Raw genomic sequence first — 15,611 nt, 5'->3', positions numbered from 1 at the left:
AGTTACAGCCCAAAGTCCTCAGTTTTGCTCACAGCGGACGTCTGTGCAGAATGGAGAAAGGGTTTTGTACTCCAACTAGAAAACCGCATCCGCGTCTAGGGAAGACTTTGCTCCTACACTGAGCCAATTATCTAAGATATAAGAAACCCAAGATAAATCCATAGTGTTTGCAATAGGAAATAAACATTATAAGAATTAAAGAGAAAACAATCATTATTAAGATTTCATATAGAAAAGTCTCTACTTTCCATCAAGGTAAATCTGGGCTGGAATTCATGCATCCTTTTCTGTAACGAGTATGATGTGGTTATGCTCACAAAGGCTGGACCTCCTTTTGCTCAGAACGGTAGGACTACCCACTACAGAAGTAACAGTTATGCTAACGAGCATAAAAGTATATCCCAGTAACAGTTTAGCCATATCATATAATTGCACATGACCACCAACTCAGTCCAAATCACTTCAGTCAGCGTGAAGTTCACCTCCTACCACAGCATGATGGTCCTTAAAGCCATTAATCAGTGAATACTCAAACAAGTCCCTTCTTTTCAGGTGCTGCGAGTGTGACTGTGGTTTCTCATTTCCCACCCTGCTGCAGCTGTTGGCAGACACAGACCTCAAACTTGTTCTGCTAAGACCACAGGACCAAGAGGAGTGTGCGTACAGAAGGAGGGGAGCCACAGGATACACAGCTTTTGTAAGGAAAAATCAACAGTCATGTGCCATTTTCCAAAAAGAGTGTGTGGGAGAATAAGTCTGGTTACCTGGCACTGCCTTTCATTTTTATCTTTAACATGCAGACACGCTTACATTTCCCAGTGTCAGGTGAGACAGGACAATAGAGGTAAAATGGTGTTCTTCCAAGACAGTCCAGAAGGAGTAGCAGAAGGTTGGAACACATGGACCCTGACAAACATGTTGCTTTCTAGGCTTGAACATCCAGCCAGACCTGGTTTTCTATCCCAAACCTCTCAGCCTATTTCTGTTTTCTTATGAAACACATGAGCAGCTTTTATGATCGAGACAAAATAAAACACAGAGCATGTCTGTATAAAGGCATTCAGCAAGAAGTGCTGAAATTTATTCAAATTTTCATAATTACAATAGAGACCTCTGACTTTGAACTTCTAATTCACACCAGCAGTAAAAAAAGAAATGCTGAAATGGGTTGAATTAAAGTGCAATGATGTGGAGAAAACCATTGAAATAACACAAATGAGGCTGCAGTGAAAAATGGAAGGACAGTCTCATCCTAGCAATGACAGCAATATATAAGTAAATTATGTTACAGATACTTTACAAAATAACTTACATATATGAAGGTAAGCTGAATCTCATGTTGCCATACCATTGTTAAATATCAGACTAAATATTCCTGGTCAGCATAGAACTATATGAGATAATTAAAAAAAGATCAGAGGACTTCTGCTTTGGGAAAAATGCCTGAAGTAAAACCCTGATCAGCATTTACATTGCAGTATTGCAAGAAATCTAAGTATTTATGAATTGTAAAGTGACACATTCAGCAGCATGAAGACTATAAATACATCTTTTACATTGATACATTATATCTACACACATATACATATCTACACACACATATATATACATACAGGCACATACATATGCACATATATGTGTGTGTATATATATGTTTCTATTTGTACTGACTGTGGTCAGCTGCATTTTGATTGCATGTGGGGCAGGGTTGCTTTAGCAACTCAGGAGTAAGATCATTCTTAAGAGTATTTGTCCTTTGAGTTTCCGAAGCTGCAGACCCCAAAATCTAAATTTATGGCACAAAGATAGACTTCAGGGCTCAGCCATCACAGGGTCTGGTGATTAACAGCAGCTCCCGTTGACATAATTTGCTGTGCTTAGTGCTTCTGAAAAATTACTCTTAATGTTCACATTAGTTTTAAGTAATATGGTATATGAATCAGTTAAAAAACTATTTTCATGTAAACTAAAATATTTGAGAGATGGACAGGAATGAAAACAGCATTCCAGACACACACACAGAGTTTTGTATTGTTTGTAAGGATGAAGTGCAAAGAACACCTGACAAGGTGAAAATTTACAACATTGGCTTACATTATAGTTAGAAAAATGGCAAGTTTAGCATTACCCTTCCTTTAAAAAAATTAAAATACTTGTCTGTAGCATAAATCAAGCTTACCTAATAAAGATCTTTTTCCTCCCATGCTCCCCCTTTTATAGAAAAATTATGCTGTTGTTTATTTCTCAAATAAATCTGCAACAAACACTATTGACTAAAAATACATCTGGTTTCTAGCCCTCATAGGTTTGTCTGAAGGACGGCTCTTGACCTATAGGGCAGTCACAATAGTTTCCTTTACCCGTAATTCCATGTTAATTGTGAGCTGAAGGTAACCATGCAATTACCAATTAAGAAATCATTTAGTGAATAAGAACATTTGTGTTTCATTGTGCACCCGTGTAAGGAAAAAGATACTACTAAATTGCCAAGGCTATGTAAACTCAAGTGATCTTTGTGAAGAATTTGTTGTGAGGCCAAAATACCTCAGAAAACAGCTACTCCATTTCCCACATTAATAAAAGGTTGGAAAGGATAAAATAATATTTTCTTTTGATGCTGTGGTGGTCAGCGAATTAGTCATTTCTGCTTCCCAGTCTCTAGAGAGGAGAGGAGTATCCTGAAGACCCAAAAGAAGGGAAAAGGTTGGATCTAACCTCCTTTCTGGTTGCTGCAAGAGTCTCATTCAATGCATTGACCGAGGTACATCCTTGGAGAGAGGGGTTTTTTGGGAGGAGAAATTGTAAACTTGGATTTATTTTCTTCATACTTATCCTGTACAGTGATTGCTGTGTTATTAGTTTACAATAAGGATTTAGCACTCTGCACATTTTGTTTGCTCACATTCAGGTCCTGGCTGTTACAAAATGATGCAGAAAACCGACTGTATATAAACAGCTCTGCAGCTTCAGACTTCAGAGCAGAAGCCTCTACAAGACCCTATTTCCAATTGCTTAACTTTTATTTACAACTTCACATTCCATGCACTTTTCATTGGCATCTTCTGGGAGAACCTGTTAAAAATCACCAGTGAAAATACTCAAAGTTGGCAACACAGAACTGGTGGTTCTCTGAGTCCAGCATCCAGAGCTCTTCCACAAAACGACAGACTCTGGATTTACCTTCCATAGAGGTGGGAAGAAAATTTAATGTTAGCCCTTAATGTCCGAGAAGCTGGTGCTGCTGGCATTGCAACTATCACTGCAACTTGACGATGTGCTCAAAGTGCTGGAGGCAGTGCCTGATTCTAGGAAAGAAAAAAAAAAAGCACACAAGAAAATATGATATGGTCGGGGTTTTTCTCAACTTCCTTTCATAAAAGGAATCTCCAGAGAGACAATCATCTCCTTTATAGTAAATTACCTACCAGAGCTGCTTAAAGATTGAGCTGATTTTGAATTGCCTATGAGCATTAGCAGATTGTTTGCTGGGATCCAACCTTCTCTACCAGTGCTCAGGTTCTTGACATACCTAAAATAATACGAAAAACAGTCAAATTACTTTATTTGATGCCTTTGAAAGTTTTACCCTAAACATCTGCCTTCCAAACAGTTCTGCGTATAAAAATTTCCAAACACAGATCTGCGTACCAAAGTCCATCCTCCCCTTCACGAATCAGCTGAACTAGATCTCCACTTTTCATTGTAAATTCTTCAGCAACTCCTTTCTCATAATCAGTCACAACTGTATATTTACCAGGAGTCTAAATGCACACAGAAGAAAAATATAAACAAATTATTTCTATTGAGTACTTTCAGATATGTTGCAGCTTCTGTTATAATATTAGAGTACTTTCCCCTTCTTTCTCATGCACATACATGCTGAAGACTGTGTAAATACACGTAGAGAGGGGCAGTAAAAATTTGCTGTTCAGTTTACATGCAAATTCAGTACATGAATTCTCACACCCTGAAAAACATTCAGTGAAACGTTTCCATTATAAAAATTCATTCAAATCTCTAAAAATTAAAAATCAAACCAAAGCAAAACCGCCAAATTAGTGACAGGTACGTGTGGAAGTCTGTTGACATGGTAGCTGAACATGTCATTGCTTGACAGCTGTACCACAGCATTAACAGTCATGGTCTCACTTGTCTGCAGGTATACTACAGCACAGATGGATCTTCCCAAGGTACAAATACAATGCTGATTTAAGAGAAAGGGATATTTTCCATTCCTCTGGAAATTTTGCCCAGCTGAGGATTTCAAGGTAGACAATCTCCTTCCTGCTAGGTTCAAAATCATTCCTATATACTGCCACACACAATGTATCAGTAACATTTGCTTAGCTCAACAGGAAAGCTTCTCTGGTTACCAGCTTCATCTCGCCTCCCCCTCCTCCTCCTTCTTCCTCTGCATCCGACGAATTCAGTGGATCTTCAGCACTAGACCAGCCATCATTTTCTTCAGATGCATCAAGTGAATGAGATGTTTTAGCCCAGCCTTTGGAAACAAACAGCCAACAGTTAACTTTGCAGCAGTGAGCCACTGGGAGGAATGTTTTTCCCACTGAAAAGCTCTTAAGTGACCAACAAACAGGAGAAAAACCCAACATGGGGAAGCTATTACACCTACTAGGGGGAAATACAGAGCTGGCAAAAGTTGGTCTGTTTCCATCGGAGTAAGCAGAGTTGTGGCAAAGCACAGCAGTGAATTTGGCCCTTTGGATTTATATAGAGGGAAACGGAAAGAATACAAATTCCCAACTAAAATGAAACTACTTCTCCCTTATACAAAGATGAATGATGGATAGGTACTCCTTTTCTTGGGAGAAGATAGAAGGTAGGAACACACAGTCTATGGGAAGAGGATGAACACATAGCGCTGTCAATCAAAGCAACCTAACTAGCTTGCTGGAACAAGGGATGGATGCATATCTCTTTGTTCAAACTGTTGAGCACTTAGAGCTATAGAGAAATTCAACACAAGCTACAGGCACTCGGTATTTCACCTGACAAGCAGCTCATTAGTTAAGGTTATTCAGGCACAAGGATTACTTAATCACACTGAATTATCTTGGTGTTAAGTCTCTGTACTAAACACCACAAGAACGATCACCCGTCTGTCATTTATCACCAAGTGTTCCTTTTTCTTTCTCAGGGTGAAGCATTTCATTTTTTTTACAAGGCTGAATCATATCCAAAGTGCACAGAAACCCTTTCCAAATAAAACTACAGTAAGTTTTACTAGCGGGGTCCTTTTCACTGAGGTCTGCAGCTGCTAATAAATGTGTCAAGCTTATAATGAAAAGAAGTCACAATAAAACACAAATAAATATTCCTAAGTAAAATTTTGGTATAAGCCAAAGGGTAACAACAATGTAACAATGCAAAGAATGAAAGGAAGAACAACTCCAACCCCAAACTTTTATGTAACTATTGGCTAAATTGAGAAAGCACTAGCATTTCTCTTCACTGCTTCCAAGGCATCTGTCACACAGCTAGTCATAGCAGTGCATTAGGAAAAAACCTGAGCATCGTCAGAGTAAAGCCAAAGCAGTCTAAGAATTACAGAAAGAAATCACACCCAGAGCACATCAAATGAGTGGGGTTTTTACCTTGCCTGCATTGCTCGATGACCTGCACAAGGTTAGAAGTACTGACCCATTTGACCCTGTCCAGGGTTAAGAATGAACTTCCATCTGTGAAGAAACTAAGCAATAAATTCCTGCTGTATTCCATGTAAGCTTCCTTGGAAGCTCACAGCTTACAGTTGGTTCATAAGACACAGCTGGAACCCTTTCCATTATTTCCAAGTTAAGAACAATGTAACAAAAGTTACCTGGGTTCTCCTAATTGTTCCAGGCTCTCAATGTGAACAGAGACGAGATGCGCAAAAGAAAAAGGAAGTGAAATCACTGTAATTGCTCTGTTTATGGCATCATGCTCACTGGACTGCTCATCTGGAACATTTTGGGTAACACCTCTTGTTCCTCAGCCTCTTTCTTTCTTTTATTGTGCTGATGTGGATAAAAGTAGACCTGCCTGATCCTGCCTTAGCAATAGTACTCCTACTCCGCATAAAAGCTGACACAAGACCTTACAAAAGTCCTTAACAAGTCCTCATAAAAGCCCATCTGATCCTGGGTTGGGAGGGGAAGCAGTTACTATGGTCGTATTCATAGTAACTGACTATGGGCACACATTCATGTGCATATATGTATTCTGCCCATTGTGACTAAATCAAAGCTCCCTACAAAGGCCAGAAAAGTAAGAAAACAGTAGACAGTCTTGAGAAAAGACAAAGTTATGCAGAAATCAGTTTAGATTTGATGGTTTCAGCAAAGTTAAGAATTCATTAACTGCTTCTCTACAGAAATAGGCCCACAGGTTTCTTCATAGAGATAGGATCTATCCGCAAGATGTGATTCTGTCACCAATTCATTTCCCTTGAGCTCGCTGTGATACAAGTTGGAGAGATGTAGTAGTGAAAGGAAATGAGTGGGTGCAATGCACTCTGCACGAGGAATGTATGGTCATCACCTGGTGCAGTTTCATCCCCCAAAGGCCTGGGTCAATTGCTTGCTTATCCCTCTCAGTCACAGAATGGGAGAGTGTCAGAACAAGAGATCAGAAGGTGCAAGACAGAAAGGTGAGCTACTAGCTGATTTTAATTAATTTACTTGATTTAGTGGTTTCATAAAATAAAAGGCTGCTAGACAGGACAGCAAATCAGAAAAGCCTGTTAAAAGAACCCAACAATCTTACTATAAGTTAGCAATGATAAACCCTCCACCTTGGAAAATTTCAGCATCCATAGAAAAGGCCATAGCAGACCCTTTGCTTTCTGATACCATATTCACGCCCTCAGAATTTCCATGCTACCCAATCTTGGAGTTCTGACTACTACCTGTGGAAAAATTAAACTCATAACTCCCATACCCACACTTGACATTCTGTATGCATCTGGCCTGGGATTACCTTGCCTGTTGCTCAGACAAGGTCAATGGTGTTGCATAATTTCCCCAGCACAGCAGCTGAACCTCCGTTGTTTCCACATGAACAAAGACAAGGGCTGTGGAAACCTGAAGAGGAGGATGCTGATACAACCTCAAACAGCTTCATCTTTAGAATAATATTTTATAACAAATGGAGGTGGAAAAAGTCAGGAAGAAAGGGACTGCTGCCCTTGTACTCCCTAGTTAATTAGCCCTCAGGATTTGTATTCAAGCCTTCACCAACAGCTGTGCTGCTTAGAAATCAGTCACCACATCCTTTTTTCTAAATTGGCGAGACATGGACTTAATGGATGGACCACTAGGCAGAAAACTAATTGGCTGGATGGTCACGTTCAAAGTGTAATGGTCAATGGCTTGATGTCCAAGTGGAGACCAGTGATAAGTGGCATTCCACAGCAGTCAGTATTCAGACCAGTGCAGTTTAACATCTTTGTCAGAGATATGGACGCGGTATTGAGCGCACCCTCAGCAAGTGTGCTGACACCACCAACCTGTGTGGTGCGGTTGACGTGCTGGAGGGAAAAGATGCCATCCAGAGGGACCTTGACAGGCTCAAGAGGTAGGCACATGCAAACCTCATGAAATTCAACAAGGCCTGCACCTGGATCAGGCCAACCCGCAGTATCAGTACAGACTGAGGAATGAAGGAATTGAGAGCCACCCTGCCAAGAAGGACCTGGGGTGCTGGCAGATGAAAAGTTGGAGATGAGCCAGCAATGCGTGCTTGCAGACCAGAAGACCAGATGTATCCTGGGCTGCATCAAAAGAAGCCTGGCCAGCAGGTCAAGGAAGGTGACTCTGCCCCCCTCTACTCCACCCTCATGAGACCTAACCTAGAGTCCCGTGTCCAGCTCTGGAACCTTCAGCACAGGAAAGACATGGATTAGAGTGGGTCCAGAGGAGGACCATGAAGATGTGCAGAGGGCTGGAGCACCTCCCATACAAAGACAGGCTGAGAGAGTTGGGTTTGTTCAGTCTAGAGAAGAGAAGGCTCTGGGGACCTTACTGCAGCCTTTCAGTACTTAAAGGGGGCTACAGGAAAGCTGGAGAGAGACTTTTTACAAGGGTATGTAGTGATAGGACAAGGGGTAATGGTTTTAGATGGAAAGAAGTTAGATTTATTTTAGATATAAGGAAGAAATTCTACACTACTAGTGTGGTGAGACAACGGAACTTGGGTTGCCCAGAGAAGTCATGGATGTCCCATCCCTGGCAGTGTTCAAGGCCAGGTTGGATGGGGCCTTGGGCAGCCTGATCTAGTTGGAGGTGTCCCTGCTCACGGTAGCGGGTTTGGAACTGTTTCATCTTTGACGTCCTTCCCAACCCAACCCATTCCATGATTCTATGATTTAACAGAAATGCTTTTCTATTATTTGCTTAGCCACAGGCTGGGACAACGGAAGGCAAATTGCTACAAGTGGTTCAGTTAAATCACCTGGGGTTCACAGGGTGGAAAAGTTGCCACTATCATTTAAAAAGTATGACTGTGACTACAGTACTAAACACAGATCTAAAATGGAAATTCCACATCACACTGGTGATCCCCACTCTGACTAAAGTACATGAGTTTCAGGTTTGGGGTTTTTTTCCTCTCTCTTTTTGAAAAGATAAATCCCCTCCACCGGGGGCACAATGACAGGAGGATGCTAACTGGAAAACCATGTGTCACATAGCAACTGGATGCCCCTGTAATACCATTCTGGTTACTTCTTCAGCAGAAGATCCCTTTCCCACTGCCACCTCCTAAAAACTAGTTAGCAATATGCTACTTTATTTGATACCAATGTAAAACTTCAACCAGCTGTGCTATCAAAGCCAGTATGTAGAGAAGTCAACAGATCCACTTGGACAAACGCAGCCGATATCAGTACTCTGGCACACAATAGCATCATGTAGGTATTCCCAGTGCCCTGATGTGACATATCACAGGAGGAATGCATGGATATTTGTGGAGTACAGGAAGTGGCATCACTATACCTCTTAAACCAAAAGGAGTTGGGTCACTCACTACTTCATGCCGTTTAGCTTTTTTGTCAGGACTGGTAGGAGAAGCTGCAGGAGGATGAATAGGCAAAAAACACAGAAGAGAGATATTGAAGAACTGGAAAAAAGAGAATAGGTGGATCGCATGCTAAATACCTTTGAGTTTTCCCATGTAAACAAGTGGATTTAAGTAATCACTCTAATTTTAGCTGCCATTGGTCAATTACAGAAGGAATTATTTACATGTAAGTTATTTAAGGATAAACTGACAAATTTATTTTTAAATAATAGATGAAGGTATATGCAAAATTTTCTAAATTAACTAGACATCAAATACAATTAATATTCATTTTAGACAAACATTACCAAATTAAGCAATCATTTTTATACAAATCTAGTGCTACAGCAATACCTGGTCCTGTAAGAAGGATCATTGGCAATGTCTGGCTTTTAGCAGAAGGAGGTGGAGTTTCTGTCAAGGCAAGCATGGGACATTAGTGCTCACCTCATTAGCATTAGATACACAACCCTAGAGTCTCTCCAGAAAGAACTCAAAGGTAATGAGGTTTTTAAAAGGCATTCCAAAAAGGTGCTTAGAAAAAAAAAGTCATGCTGTTGAATAAATGCCATCATCTTAATGCAATTCAGACTGTTCAAAGACAGCTGTTCAAAGCAAGAAGTGAATGTACCAGTGCGATTACTTGGCAGGAGGAAGCAAGAAAGGTCTGAGACTTGTATTGCCTGTTTTAGGAAAAAAAAGTCAAGACTGTTTCTGGAAGCCTATAGAAATTATTATTTATTTTTGTATGCAGAAAAACAACACTCTGATACATTCTGCTGTAGTCATGCTTTGGGAGTTCTGTTAGCAAGGATGCCAATATAGCAATAGTCTAGAAAACCTTGATTCCTTTTTGCCAAGTACAAGTGCATTTGGGGCAGATCCACTGAAGCCAGAAGCAGGCAAGGTGTCCAATCTAACTATTCCCTTCCTCTAGTTTTCCTGTAGGAATAGGGCACTATAAACACCTTTCTCAATAGTGAGACTGAAGGCATTGGAAACTGCATCCCTTCCCTCACCTCTCTAACAGCTCCACTTTTCCCAGCTACATCTTCCCCTCTCACTCTGGAGCCAGTTCCTCTTGAAATCTGCCCATCATGGTTAGTGACTTAGGAACTTAGCTTGATCTTAGGAGAACAAGCTAGTGCATACACTGAAACGCTGCTACACTACACACACACATTGTAATCAAAGCATCACTCACTGTCTTAAACAAAGACCAGCCTAGATTATGTTTTTATTTTAAAAAAATTACCTTTCTGACTTTTGAGGTTAGTAAAGCCCTGCAGTGTAAAGCTCTTTTTTGACAGTACAGAGCATTCTGAGGTAGAGCTAGTGTCATCTACAAAGGAAGAGAGAGACACAGAAAGAAAAGGACGAAGGCCAGGAAAAGATCAAGGCAAAAAATCATTTGCAGCTGTGCCAGGGAACCTGCATGTTAGGATAACAAAGGACGACTGAAAGTTCAGGTACGACAGAAGAAACCAAGTGGCCTATTCTCACTGCACAGGGAGTTGTGCTGCCATTGGTTCAGTACATAATAGGAGCCAAAATTAAAGGGATAAAAAACAACCAAAACTCTTCAGAACAGGTAATGTTGAGAAATTTATCCAGAGGAAGAGAAACTCGAGTTGCTGAGCAGCTTTAAGAGAAGACTTACTGTGCCTCATAACACACAGCTACCAATTCTTTTCAGCTACCCTTTATTCAAGGTGGCTTTGGTCCTGTCCACATCACACAGTGGAATGCAGAAACCCCAAGCTAAGGGCAGATGGGACAGGCAGTTGGTGGCAGCACTTTGCGGGTGGGCTGCTTCAGGGCTGAAAGCAGCAAAGCCCTGCTCATTCAACTGAAATGCTGTGTTTCTGGGCGCTACTGTGGCTACTTTGCTGGTGGATCTGCCTATGCATCTGCAGTGCAGGCATGCTTTGTGCAATTAAAGACAACAATAAATACATTCAAACTCACCTTTGCCTTTCTCAGGGTACTTTGGTGCTACTGTGGTGCCATAACCTTCTAGACTTGCAAGATCAGCTTTTCTCTCCTCCATTTTTTTGGTGTTTCTGATGTGGTTCCGTGAGGGACTGCTTATTGGAAGAAAATTAAGACCATCAATCCATCTCCAGAAAATTTGAATCTGAACAGGGGTTATGACCTTCAGTCACAGGTTGCCTTTTAAATAGAGATAAATAGGCTAAAAATATTTTCTTAGCTATTTCCCTGATCATACCTTCTGGGACTGAAGGAAGTCACTAGTCACTGTGCATAGAAAGACCATAAGCACATACAAATGAGAAGACTGCCCTAACTGACTGCAACCACATGTGGCAGTGGAAGCTACTGAGAAGACAAATCAGGACAACTTTCACTCACTTTCAGCTACAGGCACACATTCTGTTTCCTCCTGAACGTACTAAAGGGAAAAAAAAGAAAAAAAAAATAAAAGGAATAAACTCTACCCCTCAGAAGCTCTTAACACAAGAACATGTGAAGGACGAACAAAGAACAGAGGTTGGATTTTGCAGCTGGATTCCCCTCACACCTCCGATTGGAATGGAATAGAGAAAGACATCTCAGAAATACCATACACCTGAGAAATTCTCTCCAAGTGATAAGTAGATGCATAAAACATGCAGGGCAGAGAACTACAGATACATATTTGAGCACACACCATACGGGAATGACTTAATATATGAAATATGGGCTCATGGGTATATACACATACCATGAAAAGAAGAGTGAGAGGCAAAGAATTAAAAAGAGGTGTCAGAGAAGGGCGGAACAGAAGGTGAGAGCAGAATAATATACAGATTTGTAAGGTGAAGGATAAAAAGTAGGAAAAGAAGAAAAGCTTGACTCAGAAGCTGGGATTGTGAAGGAATCAACGCACCACTTGGTAAAAAAACCCAAAACTGGAGGAAAAGAACAAGGAACAGCAAAAAGATAAGGCTCTGAAAAAAAATAAAAAAGGGAGAGAAGATGACATTAGAAAAGGAAGAAAAAATAATCCATGTGAAGGAAAAGAATAAAGAAAGAAGGGAAAGGCTGCTCCACATAATTCCTACCTGAGGTGTAAAGTATATAAATAGCTGTTCAACAGAGTCATAATACCACCAGGATTTTGACTGGTGCAGAAAATGACTTTTCTGTGTTGTTCTCTATCAACTGGCAAAGCCCATGCTGCTGCTGCTTGGTTTAACCATTCTGGAGATGTATAAAACTAAAGCTTTATAGAAGAAAGAGACCTAACCCCCTCCTCTAATCCACAAAGGTGATATTTTAGGGATAGGAGTAATGAGGAACTGTAAACTAGCTGTATTAGTATATTTACAAGACAGCCAGACTGATTTGACAACATACTTACCTTGTGCAAGTTGATGTTGGTAGAGGTAAACTCTGTGTGTGTTCTAGTGTCCTGTGCTGACTGGCTTCTGTAATAAAGGAAAGAAAAAGAACAATTAACACAGATTTGTGTTTTGAGATTTTAATTTCTACAGTGAAGATATACAGAGCAGGTTTTGAAGTTCAAAGGGAAAAGAGATTAAAAATAACTGTATATGTATATATATATGTATGTATATATATGTACGCATAATATATATACATTCAAAATACCTCTGCATGCCTGCAGTTGACTTGTCAGCACTTTTCTTATTTCATTTACCCAAGTAGCTTTAACTTCAGGTGTTGGTGCCTACCCAAAAATACATACAATCAGTCATCAAGCACAAAATACTTTATTACACAAAGAACTGCATACCAAAGCACAGACTCGGAGAAATCCTTCAAGAGGGACAGGCAGAGTGACCTCTGCAGTCATTTAGTGAACAGAAACTAGTTGTGAGAAGTGGAACACACTGAGGCAGAGGCTGTGCATGTGCTACAGCCAACTCTGGCTCCCAAGCCATCCACTACTCCAAGGACAGCAATAGGAATGGTGTATACAATATCCTCCACATCGTAAAATATTATTTCCTCTCCATCGACAATACTCTGCAATTGAAATATACTAAGAAACTACCTTATTAATCTTGTGGTGGTTTGAGTAGTCACCACCCTACCCCCTTTTTCTACATTTCCTCATCACTGTCTATTAGTATTATAACGGAGGAAACAAAACCCAGATCTTCTTAGTGTTAGACTTTCTCCCTCTCTGTCCCTCTTTTCCCTCCTCTCTTTTTTTCCCCTTAAATGTAGTAGCATGTTATTTACCTGTATGATGTAAACTTCTTCCCTTGCATTATACCAGATTTCGAATTTTTTTGCATCACCTTTGACATTTTCTGTTATTCCAACTGCTGCCATCTGGAAGCAAAGAGGAGAGAAGCTACCAAATTGCAATTACGATATCAATGGAAGCAAGTGGCTACTGGTGTTCTTTGGTACCCTATTTCTGAAAAGAGAAACCACATTTGCTCAAGGAAAATAATAACTAATAACATGATCTGCATGTTGGATATAAGACATTTAGGGTTTGGTGTCAGCTTGAGTACTTTGGAGGGAAGAACAGTTTAGGTACATTAAATTAAGATTGACCCACAAGAAGTCAAATTTAGTCCACCAAATCTTACACCTACTTTATATTACCCTGTTTTACTATTTAATCTTCTGTGATTAATGCAACTGCCATTCAGCTAGACTAATATGGTTTGTATTTTCCCAAAGGATAATTTTCTCCTGCCCAGGCTTTCTAAAAGACAGCAACACAAAGTGGCATAGACCTGCAACACCAGTTTAGTCTGCCTGAAAGGGCAAAGCTCCCAGCGCAAAATTATAACACATCTTCACTGCCAAAAAGTACAGAATATTGTATTACTGCAGGATAAACTCTCAGTACTGTGACCTTGCTGGACTGCTCAGTGTCTTACATTTAAGGAGTGTTTGTAGCTGTAGGAAGGTGCTTTCTCATATCCCTCTCCATTTTCTTCTCGCTTTTTACAGAACAGCACTGCTTTCTCATGAAGGAAGAGGTGTCGCTGCATTGGCTTGAAGCGTGCCAAATCTTTCACCTTCGAGTGACCCTTTTTATGATCAGTCCAGACACTGAAGGATCCCTGCATTAAAAGCTTGCCCAGCTCATTCAGGTTTCCCTGGAAGAAAAAAGTGATTATTTATAACTGCAAAGATACAACATCAATGTAAAACACACGCTCCGAACAGGACTTCACAAGTTCTGTTGTTCCAAGTAATCTCTCAGATCAATGTTTATGTTGGGTTTGGAAATATAATAAAAATATAGTCAGTGCAGGATTTTTACACATGATTTTCTCTCTCCCCAACACTGTTCAGGCAGGATTTTACAGTTAAGAGTACCAGTAGCAAAGATACAGGGATCTACATATCAACAGAGGAGGTGGCACAAAACGCATTTTGTTTTTTTAAAAAACTCTGCTCCAAAGCACTTTACATGGCAGGGCTTTTTTTTTTTTTTTTTTTTTAATTAGAAGTTTTGAGTGTAGTTTTACACACGGATATAAAAACTTAGTAGTAACTCCCACTTGGCAATAGCCTAAACCAGACTCCTCATGATGATTTTCTGTTTCTAACTTGGCATCAAGTACATCAAAGGAAGAAAACTTGGGTAGATGAAGCAAAATATTATTCATGGCAGGAAAACGTCAGAAGACCATAGTGAGATACTTTTCCCATTATTTTCATCACACAAATCAGGAGGCATCTTTTGTAAAACATTCTTCTCATCATTAATATGTAGTATGGGGTATGCTGTACAGATGTCTAAGAAATAAATGAAAGTAAATTAAAAAAATACCGTTACTTACATCGTAGCCTGTAATGGCTATCTGGTGCATAGAATCATTAACTGCTTTGAGGATACCCAGTATAGAAGTTAATGCCTCCTGAAGATCTTCAGCTCCTTCACAGTTTTTACTGTACTTCAGCATTTCCTTAGCAGACAGGGAATGACAACGTACTTAGCTTTGAAACAGCAATAACTAGGAACGTTCAAACTCTAACATTGAATTTAAGTTTTTTAATTAAGCGTTTAAAGTTTTTGAAGTTATATTCTAGTAGGTTAAATACCATCTGGAACTCATAAGATCCTGAAGTTTTACTTCTCTGCTGTTAATTAATAAAATAGATATCATTAATCCAAACTCTTTATAAACGCTACTTATGAATTTTACAAGACTAACTTTAGAAATGTTTTTCATCATAATTGCTAGCAAAAACCCAATCCAACCCCTCAAAATGTGTTACTTTTTATATTCATTACTTTTTAGAAGAGAACAAATGCAAAAACATAGGCAAATTTCACTATTTGAATTATGGTGACACCTGAGAGTATAATAACAGACTTAAACATACTGCACTGAGCATTGACTACACTCTTAAAAAGGAATTCCTTCAAAGGGCTTATTAGTAAAGCTGAATCTTCCAATTTGATGCAGATAAACACAGCTGCAAATTCACATAGAAACTCCTAGACTTCATGGTATGAGAATAAGCATTTACTCATGGATTTCAGAAAGTAAATACACTTTAAATGGAAAACTTTTTGAATACTCTTTTCTTCATAAAAGTTTAATGTAATT

General features: G+C 39.7%; 1 protein-coding gene across 21 annotated transcripts in view; it reads right to left on the bottom strand.

Annotated features, from left to right (window-relative positions):
• Positions 1-1,062: 1,062 nt before the first annotated feature.
• The window catches only part of MCF2L (MCF.2 cell line derived transforming sequence like), a 166,216-nt gene continuing 151,667 nt past the window's right edge, over positions 1,063-15,611 (bottom strand). For 7 of the 21 annotated variants that reach the window (XM_054061996.1, XM_054062066.1, XM_054062031.1 and 4 more), the window contains 13 exons: positions 14,838-14,963; positions 13,926-14,147; positions 13,270-13,362; positions 12,673-12,751; positions 12,422-12,488; positions 11,026-11,144; positions 10,313-10,399; positions 9,412-9,471; positions 8,994-9,068; positions 4,374-4,501; positions 3,649-3,761; positions 3,426-3,529; positions 1,063-3,305 (listed from right to left, as the gene is read on the bottom strand). In XM_054061996.1, coding sequence (XP_053917971.1) covers positions 3,211-3,305; positions 3,426-3,529; positions 3,649-3,761; positions 4,374-4,501; positions 8,994-9,068; positions 9,412-9,471; positions 10,313-10,399; positions 11,026-11,144; positions 12,422-12,488; positions 12,673-12,751; positions 13,270-13,362; positions 13,926-14,147; positions 14,838-14,963 — 1,368 coding nt within the window. In that variant the 3' untranslated portion in view covers positions 1,063-3,210. Of the gene's footprint in view, positions 3,306-3,425; positions 3,530-3,648; positions 3,762-4,373; positions 4,502-8,993; positions 9,118-9,411; positions 9,472-10,312; positions 10,400-11,025; positions 11,145-12,421; positions 12,489-12,672; positions 12,752-13,269; positions 13,363-13,925; positions 14,148-14,837; positions 14,964-15,611 lie in introns of those variants that run through there. The other 14 variants (XM_054062005.1, XM_054061986.1, XM_054062039.1 and 11 more) reach the window with 11 other exon arrangements.

Source organism: Cuculus canorus, chromosome 1 (genome assembly GCF_017976375.1).
Source record: "Cuculus canorus isolate bCucCan1 chromosome 1, bCucCan1.pri, whole genome shotgun sequence".
Classification (NCBI taxonomy): Eukaryota; Metazoa; Chordata; class Aves; order Cuculiformes; family Cuculidae; genus Cuculus; species Cuculus canorus.
The sequence above is the reverse complement of the archived record's forward strand: the minus strand, read 5'-3'. Positions and strand labels throughout refer to the sequence as shown.